A 13,199-nucleotide genomic window follows, 5' to 3' on the forward strand; every position below is an offset into this window, starting at 1 on the left:
CTGCCATGCATTGCAAAACAGAGCTTGCCCTGTGAGCCACAAATTGCCAGTCCCTGCAATACTGGGAATTAAAAATCCCTTCAGTATCTTCAACTATACAAATTTCTCATGACTTGTTGATTGCAGAAGCATCAAGTTTTAAGGACACTGAATACAGAAACCGCAAGTCCAACTCTGCTTGGAAATGGAAACAAACATTCTTTTTTAAAAGCCCTATGTAATGGGCATTGAATGGAGAACTGCAGAAGCTGCTTTCTGCTGTTGCCCCTAGCATGTTTCACATATTAATTAACTTCAAAAGCTAGTGTATATCACAGAAATCAGGTATTCAACAAACCATCCTGCCCCTGTTCAGGCCGAAACATACTGTTTGATGGCACGTTTTTACTCTTCTATGTAGCTTGCTGTTCAATTGCATGGTAAAGAATTTAAATTTCCTGTTTAAAAGCCAATTACTATTATTAAATACTGTGTGACAACTCACTGGAATAGATACTGTTCCACTACTAATTCCTTGTGATCCACTTCAGGGCAGAGGAGAGGGGTTTCAAAAGGTGAGCAGCGTAACAGCATGAGATCCCATCAGAAAACAGGGCTGGTCCACAACTGATGGGAACTGTCAGCTCTACACTTGATCTAGGTTGAGCAATGCACTATTTCACAAAGGCTCAAGGTCTTGTGGACAAATGAACATTCTGGAGCTCACACAGAAGTTGCACAGCCAAAAGCTGTCACACAGCAATGCCTTTTGCTCAGAAACATTTGCTTTCAGCCTTCTACTCCCAACCAACCCTAGTGATAGTGCAGTTAAGAAAATGAGACAGCAAACAGTCGAGATGGCAAGCATTCAAAGCTTCACCTGATGCAAGAAAGACTAAAAGCGCATTTGACAAGTACACATTGTTCTGCTGTTAAAAATACCAGCCTCCAAAAGCCCCATTCTTTGAACAAAGCCGGACACACCTCCTTTGAGGGATACACATCTATCCGACCCAACAAAATCAAAGTCACACGCAAATTATCAAGCCACAGAAGTAAGCCTAGCAACATTCTCAAGCAAATTTCACCTCATGCTGGGGACCAACTTAAAAGCAGTTGCGTAGCACACCCCAAGCTTTATTAAACAGACCAATCCCATAAGCCATTGTTAGCCCAAGGCCTGCAGCCTCCCGCACTCACAGCAGCTCACCTACATGAGCCAGCTCCCAAGCAAGGCTCTTGCTGTACTGAAGCAACCTGACTGGGCATCTTTGAAGTAGGATCTGAGCATCTTTGCAGTAGCTTTCATGTTCAAAGCAGTCACAGCTGACAGCAAGGAAGCTTCAACAAGCATTGCCAAAAAGAATAGTTGCATTATTTAACTGGCTTTTAGCAGTACACATGAGCTACAGAACATAGAAAGGAATTACACAGAGCCCTTTTAGAGATATCAGGTGGCCTTTCCTCATCAATCGTATGTGGGAAGTGAGAAGCCCCAGTGCTCTCCTGTATTTGAAGGAACAATTATGAAGGCCACAAAGAACCTGAGAACTCATTATTACTCAGTGGATTATACGAACAGTAGCACCAGCCCTATTCTTCCCCCACCACACACAGCCAACCTAAGTATCCTATCTTCCCCATCCCCTATCCCCATAGAGCCCCAGTGCTGAATGCTCCAGGGATATGCATCTCCCTCCCCCCTCCACAGCATTTAGAGCTGGAAAAAAAGCAGCCCCAGCAAAAGGAACACCTTTGTTTTCTCCATATCTTGCAGAAAAAAGGACTAAGTAAAGAGAAGATCTGGATCAAGCTTCAAAACACACCCTGTAGTGATGCTTAGCACCATGCAGGTCTGCATCTTGGGCCGCTCTTTCACTTCATCCAAAAAGAGCCTCTTAGGGCCTCTAACTCATTACTTTGAAGGAGATGCTGAAATATTTCCTAAAATGGAGAACAAGAGGAAAACTGCTTACGATTTTCTTCTTTATACGAATGATTATAGGTATGCAGAAGTGCAGAAACATCCAGATAGCAAGCTTCATCCAGGCGTCCAGGATTGGCTGCAAGTATAATCCAGCAAAACCATAACACTTAACCTATAATGAGCATTAACTTAACCTCTAATTGGAGATCCCATTTGCCAGACATGCAAATGGAGCATTTATAAAACTCATCCCAGCACCACAGCAGAGCATAACTGCAGCTGGGTGGATAAGCAGAGAACACCTCAGAGGAGCTTTCAACACCAACAGCAGCAGAGCAAAGGTTCACATCCAGCAGGAAACTGCACACAAAAAAGATTTTTCCTTTGCAAAGAGCTTACCAAAACTTTTGGATAACCCAAGCAGCAGCTGGGATGCCACACAAGTTAAACAGCAAAGAAGAAAGCAAGCTAAACATGCTTCAAGTACAACCAACTGTAACTCATGGCAATTAACAAATACAGCTATTTATTTCTTTTCTTAAGTGAAACAAGACCCAGGAGGTTTATTACACACAGTCAAGGTCACCCACCTCAGAAGTGAGTTTCCAGGTACAGATCAGCAGTAAGAAGTTGGAGTGTACAGTATTTGTATCATACAGAGTACGCAATAAATTAATATCTACATGCAACATACCTACAAAAAGTTACATATAAAGTAAAAAAATACAGTATTTTCTGCTCATTTTTTGTTTTAAATTTTTTTCTGTACATTTTTTTAATTTACATTTTTATTTACATTTTCTGTAAACTTGTGTTTTAATAAAACTGAAATAGTGTAACAGTTACAAACTTACTGCACTGCTCATATTCTAAAACAACTCTTACATCTACAAAACAGCCTTTAGTTTGCTCCTTCATTTCTACTTTGGCACCACCACACTTCACACCATTATTCCGAGTTAATTTGTCTGCTTACTACCTAGCCATATTCTCAGTATAGAGAATTGCAATCACACTTCAGTTTGTGTGCTTTGATAAGGTCCAAAAAACCCCATTACATCAACTACTTCATCAACATCACATTTACCTGATTTTACTGCATAATAACCACTTTTCCTGCACTAACTGCTTTACATAAGCATGCAAACAAGCCTGATTATGACTCAATAACATGAATATACTGAAATAAACTACCAAGGTTAGCTATTAAAAGGAATGTAGACATATCAAGATTTACCGCATCAATAAGTCTAAGCTAATAGTATGGACTGACATGTTAACACTAAGTCTAAACACACCGTGTGTTTCAGCATAAGCTATTTCATATTAAAGAAAACATGAAGAGAAAGCCCTGTCACACTTGATAGTATCATTTCTAGAAGCTTGTACTGACTAGAATCCTGCACTCCTACCATGCACACTCAACTCAGAACAGGAACTCCTGAAGTTAATGAAAGGCTAAGCTTTAAAAAAGAAACACTTGAAATACACAAGAACCTGCTGAAAAGGAGCACAGCACGTGAAGTGTTAAAGCAGTTTCAGAATTCAAAACACCCACTGGACAGTGTATCACTACTTCAGCATGGTACTACCTATGCACATAATTCCACATAACATACTCACCCAGTGTGATTTAACCACAAAACACTGAACAGTGGAGAGACCCTCACAGGAGGATTCTGTGTTCATGTGCTGCTCAGAGGAGCACCAATACTGAATTTTGATCTTGCCATTCAAAGATATGTCACATCAAATCCTGAAAATCTCCCAGAACAAAGATGACGCAGTTTCTTCTTAGCCCATTCCATGCTTGACCATACCCACAGAATAACTTTTCCACTGCTTTAACTGAAAGCCTCCTATTTCTATTTGCACACTGCAATGCTTGCTGCATGCATCACAGTCAGAAACCCTGAAATGATCTTCTCAGCAACCTTCTCCTCCACACTAGAAGACCACTGCTCAATCCTATCACACGCCCTCTTTGCCAAGCTGCATTAAGCCCACACCTCACTCAACCTCCCCTCCCGTGCCCTGTGCCCCAAAATCCCGAGCATCCCAGCAGCTCCATGGCAGACTGCAACAAGTGACCAATACATTGGATCAAAAAGCATGAATGACAAGGGAAAAAAAAAAACTTTCCTCCATCTCATTCACCTGCTCAAACAGCCCAGCGAGCCATCAGCTTTCACCATTGCCCTGACACTCTTCCGCTTATGCTGAACTGCTAAGCATCAAGGAACACTGGGAACAGGACTGCATTTATCCCCAGTGACAACAAATCTAAACATGAGCTTGCTTTTTTTTTTGCTGAAACGAGACCTGAAAGGAAGTTTTCCCTTTAAAATTAGAACACAAACCACAAGTCAGGCATTCAAAGCATCGCAGTACCACAGCAACTCTTGCCTTAATACAAACAGTTCACATAATACCACCACCTCATTTATTATTGCCAAAAGACTAGGGTGCATTAAGAAACTTAACCTACTACAATCAAGAATTAATGCAAAGACTGAGAATTAGGAGTTTGCCACTTTGTTTTAGGCTTGAGTTCAAAGAAGAAGGTGCCTTCCAGATCACTAGGGGGAGAACTGCTAAGGCTTTCTTCTCCACTGCTCATATCTTCACAAGAGTCTTCACTAAAAGGAACAGTAGGAAAGGTTAGCATTTCCAGATAATGAGAACACACCAAAAGTTAAAAGGCTGGGAAGTATAACCAACCTTTGGCTTTCATTGAAACAGCCACCCTCTGGTATCGTTGGCAACTCAGGAACACTGTAGTAACTGTTCTGTAGATTCTGGGCTGTGCGCCTTGAAACAATCCAAACTAGTTTTTTATGATCAGGCTTGCAACATTCAGGAGAAGAATAATCTGCCAGGCATTTTGAGACCAGTTCCCTCCAGTAAAGCAGGTCACAATCACTTATCTGAGAAGTGAAAAAGCAACCTATTTTATCAAAATATAGCCACTTCCTCCACTTCGCCTTAAGGAAATCATTTCATGAATAAGATTCCTAAGTTAAAAAGCTTCACTGCTTTTGAAGGTGAACTCCTACACACTTCCTAGAAATGCCTCTGCCTAAATTTGAGTAACAGTTGTCCTGTCAGTGGTCATCAACATTTACATTAATCCCAAACGAAAAACAACTACTGATAACAGAGATGAAAGGCATTTTTGAGAGCTTTACACTATTGTCATACAGTAAAACTAACTTAAGACAACGTAAGAAGGTCCCACATGGACATGTCCTACAACTACGTGATGATGATGCCACCTTCAAAAAATTCCTTAAGGAACTATTTGGATCCTCCAAGGCATTGGCTTGCTTCAATTTTGTTACAACAGTGACGAGTCTGTTTTAGACTACAGCCAGTTACAACACGCAGCTAGAAGCTATTAATTCTGATAGTTGCTGGAACAAAAAGGACTAACCCAGCAGACATACAGTTCATAAAAACGGAGTGGAAGCCTCTCAAGAACAAGTAAAATCAGCTGCCTGTTTGAACATGTGTACTTTCTTAACACTTGTCGTTTTAAACACTTAGCCTAGTTTTTAAACTATAATCCCTTTACACAACAGGTAGTTGCCAAGATGTGCCAGGGAGAAATGACTGGCTGACCTCATTCACTATTAAGCAGCAGTTACATCTATTTGGCATTCTACCAACGAAACGGTATTAAGAGTTTCAGACATGCTTAAAGGGCTGTTTCATAGCTTGTCTTAGCTGATGCCAAGCACTGTGACCTGTTGAAGACTGCACACATAGCTCCCTCAAATGCAACACCAAATAATAGCCATATCAGTCCCAGCAACTGCAAAATTAACACAAAAATCATTACCTTCGAGTGCTTTTGAACACGCAGAAGTATCTCAAACAGCTCAACAGATTTCAACGATTGAACTTCAAGAGTGAGAAGGCACAAAGCCAAGACAGAAGGCTAGAAAAACAAAAAAACGCTGCTCAGCATACAGTAACTGAAGCCTAAAAGGAAGTCAAAGAAAAAACTACTTTTGCTTACTTTTGCTTTAGAAAAGACAAGACGACAGTTGCAAGCTTTTAGCTGTGCTTCCAATTTGTCAAGATTCAATATTTCTTTCCTGTAAGACACCCAAGAGAAGCAGCATCCGTATCAACAAGCACTGACATGTCAGGAAGCCACAAGCAAGGAGTAATCTTCTCTTCAGCCAACATCGTTTTAAGATGCAGCTGCAGAGAAAAAGGCCTTTGCAAGCACACTGATTGTCAACATGCCATTCAACTCACCTTTCTGAGGTATGACAGAGTACAATAGTATGGTACAAGTGCAAGAAGGTTAAGGCAGTAGTAGCTTTAAATTCAAAGTGCAACTTTTCTGAAATTATCTTCTCCATCCGTTTCAGGTCGGACACAGTGCATTTACATTGGCTGATCCGGATAATCTCATGAGCAGATGGAATATTGCATTCCTCCTCAACCACTCGGGCAGCCAGTTGAAAGCAACAAACTCCAATACAAGACAAATGCTTCGGTTTCACCTAAAAATAAAAGAACCCTGAGTACTTCCGACCCATACACGCTACGCTTATCAAGCAGTGAAACAAAGAGCTCACCCAACCTAGGTGAGCAATTGCGAGCTATCTGCACTTCACTGGAGATTTACTTACTCATCTAAACCTGACAGCAGCCAACTCAAACAACTTAAATACTCATTACTAGTTTCACCAATTAAATCTGAAAACACAGCTGATACAGCCAATAAAGCCATATCAATCTGCAGCAGGCAAATCGAAGTTCAACAACCGGAGACCCTTTGTCAAAGTTGTTGCTCGTCACGACAATGCGAAGAAATTACAGTGAAAACTGTAGTACCTCACTTCTCCAACCGGCAGTGCTCACCTACCCCCTTTTAAAGACTACACAAATCCGGTCTGAGCTTGTTCTAGGCAGTCCTAGCCCCCCACATCTCACTCCTACCTCTGCTATTCTCTGCCATCTAAGAGAAAACTGTTTAATTCACAGAACCTGGAAGACTGTCGACCAGAGAACTTCAAGCATTTATTTATTTTGCCAGCTTAGAAATTGGCAACTGATAACTGTTGGATTTGTCTACAACACAGCACAAACAAAACAAGAACCAGAAAACCACCTTTTGCCATTAGACCAAGCTCTATGCTAAGCTTTGGCAGAGCACCTACAAGTATTTAAAACACGGATAGCTTATTTTGTTCTTCAATAACTACTGCTGCCTTTGTCTTCTGCACCTACCTGATGAAGACTAATGACTTAGTGGGGCAAGTAAGCTGCGCTGCTACTTATTTAAAGGCAAGATGAAGCAATAAAAACTTTATAGCATCTAACTGCAATATAAGCTAATATTTCATGCAACAGCTGCTCTCAACTTTGAACTTTACATTAAAGGACTTTACATGTAAATAGGATAATAGGGGCAATAGGATAAATCAAGTCAGTAAGCACAACTTTTCCCCCTGTTGCTAAAAGGAAAGATCAGACAGAACCTCTAAGCTCCCAGTGATGCTACAGCAGGTCTTCCCCATAAATTACCTTCATAAGAGCCAAGAACCTGTCCAGGATGTTAACAGCCAACACGAACGTTTCAGTCGCAAAACCAAAGAAGTTGGTGAGGCTCCAGAGATCTTCCACCTTAGCATTCCTTTGTCTCGGACACAGGCTGTTTTCACCCTACGGCAAGAGAAGATCAAATGTAATAACAGCAACAGCAGGGACCGGCAACACTCCCAAAGGTAAGTTCTACGTAGGTCAAAGAGAAGTTTGGTCTTGTGCTTTTGCTTCATTCTGCCCTAACCACTTTTTATTACTTGTTTTTAACTTAAGAAAAGTGCAGTGAGCACACGGAGGCTCGGCACGGCCCCAAGGTGCGCGGGTCCCACACACGCCATCAGACGCCAACTCCCACGGCTGTGCACACTGACTCCCGGCCTTAGAAGATGCTACCGAGCGCAGCTGCCCGGCATCGCCCCGGCAGACCCCCCCCCTCACCTCGGCCGCGCACTCGATGAGGCTGAGCCCCCTCTCGCGGGGCTGGAAGCGGTCCTCCAGCTCCAGGTGGAGGTTCAGCTGGCGGAACAGCCGCAGCGCCTCGCTGCCCATCTCCGGGCCGCCGGGACAAAGGGAACCGGCCGCCCGCCCCTCGCCGGGGGGCGATCCCGCAGCGCCGGGGACGCGAACCGCGGGCCCCGGGAGCTCGGTTCCCGTCACCGCACGGACGCGGGTGGGCTCCGCCGCGGGCACCGCATCCAGGCAGGGCGGCCCGCGCCCCCGCTCGCCGCCCCGCAGCGAGACACGGCGCTGCCCGCGCTGCGACCGCCGCCGCCCCGGCCCCGCATCAAAATGGAGGCGGCGCGGCCCCGCCCCCGTGTTTTTGTTCTGCCGGGCTGCAGATGGCCCCGCGCGGAGCGCTCCCTGCGAGGCCCGGCCGGCGAAGCGCCGCGCGGAGGTAAAATAGTCCCACGGGCAGCCGCGCAACCTAGCGGAGACACGAAGGGCCTCGTCGGCCGGAACACGCCGCGATCAACCGGCAGCTTTCCCCGGTCGCCGCAGCCTGGACAAAACCCCGTTTCCTCCAGAGGAGCGCCGGATCCCGGCGGAGGGACACACCGCGGGGACGCACGGCTCCTTTAAAAGGCCCCGGGACCTTTGTGCCTCCCTGTCCTGTTTTAAAAAGTCCGCCCAGGCATTCCCCCATCCCGATTGGCCCGCGCTCCCCGGCGGCTGATTGGCTGGCGGCTCCGCTTCCCCCACCCTCCTCCCTTACCCACCCCTGTTGTTTACCGGCGGCGATTGGTCGCCGAGCGACGGTGGGTCTCTCCTGATTGGTCGGCGAGTGCTACCTCTGCCCCGCCTTCTGCTGCCGGCCTTAGCAACCGTCACGCTGCTGGGCGCGTGTCGTCACCGGTGGCCCTACGACAACGGCAGCGTTTTGCTGCTGTGCTGGTGCCTGCCTGCCTGCCTGCCCCTTAGCTGGCGGCTGAGTGACTGCTTAGCTGCAGCGCAATAACACCCATCTAGTTAGGGACAGTGGTGCTAGCCTTTAAGGAGCAATTCTTGGGTTACGCTGCCCCTGCAGCAGCAACAGCAATAATGCAAAGTCGAGGGAAAACCCACACGCAAGCTTTACGGGTCCTAAAGGGAGATACGCCAAAGCTTTAACTTAAAAGCTGGGCATTTTGCAAGACAAATGTTACGCTGAACTAATAAATAATTGTTAATTTGTTGAGGGGTAAGACTGATCAGTGCCATCAAATGCCATTCGTTGTGCCTTAAAGCACTAATATTTTACCTAGCCTTGATAAACTGTCTCCCAGTCGGGCTTGACAAAGCGTGCACTGGCACACGTGTGCAGGAGTTCATCAGGAATAGCTGTGAAAAGCTGACAGCTGCGTATGGCCTCGCCAGTGATATCAGAAATGTTAACGGGGCCCCCTGGTACGGGGGTCTTCATACTGAAATGCCTTCATAATTAAGGGACACATAGTAATCGGCACTCCACACAACGCATGCAACCTTCCTACTCAGGGCCCAAGTCACCCAGATAATAACAGAAGTGTTCATTTGGAACAGTGCTTTTCTCTGAACCACTTAAACAAAGAACTCTACACAAGTGGCAGCCAGTAATTAATCTAACCGCCCTACTGCAATCCCGTTACACTGGTAAAGAGGACAGGGAAAGCAGCAGAACTGCTCAGTCCGGTCAGCAAAAACCGCTGGAGTTATGACTATCTCTGAAACCAAACTGCTGCTGTATGATGCTAAGAACTTAGCCTAATTCTGGGGGAAAAACGTGTCCAGTCTAGCCAACATGCATTTTTCTGTGTTGATGTAGGAGGCAACATCCCATGAATGATTTAGTATATTCACCAAGCATAATTCTAGTTCATTTGAGAATATGAGTGAGGCATCCAACACCAAAAGCAATTAGCCCTAGAATTCTTCTCCGCCTTGTGAACTGCTTGTTCCTTCTGTCATAGTTCCTTAAGAGGCATCTTATGAAAAAAAAATCCTCAATTTGAATTACATGGAATGATTTGACAGTTGTGTGGTTGTTTTTTCACAGAGTGGAGTAACATAGATCCTTTAAGGAAATAAAATAGCTCAGTGTTTACATTTTTATAAATATATATCTAATATATTTTTATAAGTATATGTCTAAAGACTTTGTGTATGTGGCTCAGAAATATTTTGCAGATTCTGTTGCTTTTAGAAGCGGCAGAACCAGTTCCTGGTGACAAAAGCTTTCAAACTCGAAGCCTTTGTATAGGCTTCCCCTGAGCAGGCCCTTTCAAAAGGAACGATTTCAGAGATAAAATGTCTCATATATCTTCTAGGATTTAAGATTTCTTCACCTGACGGCCCATACAGGACAATGCTACTCGGTCCTCTAGTGGCTGTAGGCGTAAATGAGCGGATACAGCTCCTGACTTCAGCACAGAAGGATGCAATTTCACCTTTCACCTTGTGCGAATGTCAGTTGATCAGGTTCAGAGTTCGTAAATAAATGAATTTATTCTGATTTATCACATGCTTTCTCAATGAAAGGGTGCAAGGCTTGCCAGTCAGGTTGGTGCTAAGGAACAAGTTTGCTGGCAACATGATGTTGGTGCTAAGGAACAAGTTTGCTGGCAACATGAGCAACAGTGACAAGAAAAGACGGTGAATAGATGTCTCAGTGACCCCATCTCAAGTTCAAAATAGCAGTTGAAATTAGGAAGGTGCAGAAAAAAAGGGGTCCTGACATGCTTTTCAGACCCACCCCCACAGTGACCCTGGAAGCTCAGTTGATTTATCTGGACATTTATCTGAGCTGCAAGGCTGACTGCAGGACACCTTCAGCAAATGAGCTTGCACTTCTGGGACAGTCCTAATGCAAAGAACCCTGGTCCCTAGAACTCACCCTAGAACCCTAGCACCCTAGAACTCCAGGATATATATTCTGAAAGCCTTTATCATGTGTGTATGTTTTAGACAGTCACGTACACTTAACGTTATATATGCATTTAAGCTGGTATAAAGCTGCTCTGTACTGATACTGCATACTTTGTTTCCTGAAAAAAGGCAACTCTACCTATACAGTGCATAAGTTCTCATCTACCAGCACAGCTGTACTGAAATTCTAGGACAAGAAGAAGTGAGTTTGCATAACTTAAAACTTCCTAGTATAGACAAGGCCTAAATAATACGTAGTACCACTGCTCAGAACCAAGGGAGCTGCAGCAGACCTTTAAAGATGGTGAAATGATGACGCTGAGTGCTGAAGATGATGACTTTGCAGTAGTTTCCACTGCCTTCATTAACATTTGCCTTGGTAGTAGCTCGCTTTTCAACCTACTTAAGCTGCTTTAATGTTATCTTCCTCACCTGTATGATCTGGTTTCGCTGAAGATAGTTTAAACTGTCTCGAGAGGTTTTTGTGAATCCCCTCTGACAACAGAAACTTAACTTCAGGCTTCCAAGGCAAGGTTACTAGGAGAGGGAACAGAAAGCTTGTGAGAAAACACATCATTTCAGAAACTGCTTGTATTCCCTATACAACGGCTGGCATAACGCTTGTAAAACTCAGCTAAAAATTGAATTGCTTGTAGCAAGTGCCCAGTGCTAAAATCTTGTTTTGTGAAGAAAATTCAAGCCCTCAGTGGATAATTTTCACTGATGTGAAAGGGTTTTGTTCCAGGAATAAGTTGGTGGATAGGCCCAAATCAATTACTTCATGGCTCTGAGCATGCTGGCAGATGGTATGCTGGTATAGTATGACAGAAATCTGTCATCCTTAATACCAGAGCACTAGAAAATGGCCAGACAAGGGGAAAGCTATTCAACGAGCCTGATGCTTTGCCTACGTTTTCATGAAGATATCTCTACGAAGAGTTGTAAAATCTGTACTGTTAAGGAGCCAGCTGCCAACCTTACAAGCACAGCGCCCAGTGCAATCTACTTCTGTGTGTTACCAAAACTCATTTTGAAAGCCTTGAAAATGGCACGGACATGAGAAGAGGAAGCTGGAACTGCACCCACACACCAGGGTAAACTCTCAGGTAAAGATGAGAAGGAGAAGGCACTTGTCAACGACAACTTTGCCTATGGCCACATACAGAGTATTCTTAGTTCAGCTGGTCACAGGCTGCTTATTGCTGCCCCACCTTGTTCAAATTCCCCTCTGTGTAACAAGGAAAATGGAAGCAACCAGGAAGGATTCCCAATCTGTGGCACATTTAATTGCTTACCCAGTCAGTAAAATTATTATTCATGATCTCTGCACTGAGTGAATTCAGGACCTCTTCGTATTAGTCTCCTTGCAGCTCGATTGTGAGCCAGCTCAGTCTCACTGGTTTCCATTACAGCTATTGTCAGAGGTCTGTATTCCATCTAGAAGTCAATTAAAATATTGCTTCCTGTTTTGTTTTGTTTTGTTTTGTTTTTTACATAATAATATCAAATGCATACACCAGTTTCCTGCAGGGAGTATTTGTAACGGCAGCTGAAGATGCAGTCCTGATTCTGATCCTGCTGACATTGCTGTGCACCAAGGGTAATCTTTTAGGAGCCAGCAATTACACCGAATGTCTGAGCAACGTGCTTCAGTGCTTTTATGGCAATAACTTGCCTTCAGTGCAAGTTAAATTGTCTGAAAGGAAGCTGTATGTTTCAATAAACTTGTGCTCATCTGAGCGTGACCACGTAACTAGCACTTTGCTTAAAGGTCTCTTAATAACTGTTTGTAACTGGAAGGTGTGTCTTATTCACTGTATATCCTTGTCACTTATTTCAAGTGGATTCTTTTATTGAACTGACAAGATAATTCTAGGCAACCTTGTACTTAAGGCTTTTAGAAGTGTGGTGTTTTTTCTTTTCTTTTCTTTTCTTTTTTTTTTTAGAAAGGTAGTTGTGCATAATTTCCGAAGGCATTTTCAAAATCGTGCGGGTTCTGCTTAAATGGAATTTAAATCAGTCGTTAAAAGCTAAGCCAAGAACAAAGAGCAGCCACCTTTCAGAGTGCACCGCCAGCAAGCTGCTGAGTGAAATGACTTGCTAGGAGGCACTGTTGTAGTCCTTCCAGGGGCATTGTTAAGCATACCTCCTCTGAAGTCATCGGTTAGAAATGAACTGTTTGGGGCAACGTCTTCTATACTTTGCATAGGGATTACCACTGTAAATAACAAATCACGCCAGCCTGTATTTTCTTCCCTTTGTCAGACAGCTGCGGCACCTTTATTCACGTCAAGCTCATTGCTGCATGATGTCCTTCTCGTGTTTCCCTCCAGTATTTGGTTCCACAAGA

At 44.1% G+C, this 13,199-nt stretch overlaps 1 protein-coding gene across 1 annotated transcript; it reads right to left on the bottom strand.

The window, feature by feature from the left end:
- Positions 1–3,921: 3,921 nt before the first annotated feature.
- On the bottom strand, positions 3,922–8,208 carry CCNG2 (cyclin G2). The gene is made up of 7 exons (XM_065736464.1): positions 7,907–8,208; positions 7,451–7,588; positions 6,173–6,423; positions 5,928–6,006; positions 5,748–5,846; positions 4,628–4,833; positions 3,922–4,545 (listed from the first exon to the last, which is right to left on the bottom strand). The coding sequence occupies exons 1-7, from the start codon at positions 8,015–8,017 to the stop codon at positions 4,407–4,409; spliced, it is 1,023 nt and encodes a 340-aa protein (XP_065592536.1). The 5' UTR covers positions 8,018–8,208; the 3' UTR covers positions 3,922–4,406.
- Positions 8,209–13,199: the final 4,991 nt, after the last annotated feature.

This window comes from Cyrtonyx montezumae, unplaced genomic scaffold (genome assembly GCF_038088225.1).
Source record: "Cyrtonyx montezumae isolate F1298 unplaced genomic scaffold, pur_monq_1.0 scaffold_2, whole genome shotgun sequence".
NCBI lineage: Eukaryota > Metazoa > Chordata > Aves > Galliformes > Odontophoridae > Cyrtonyx > Cyrtonyx montezumae.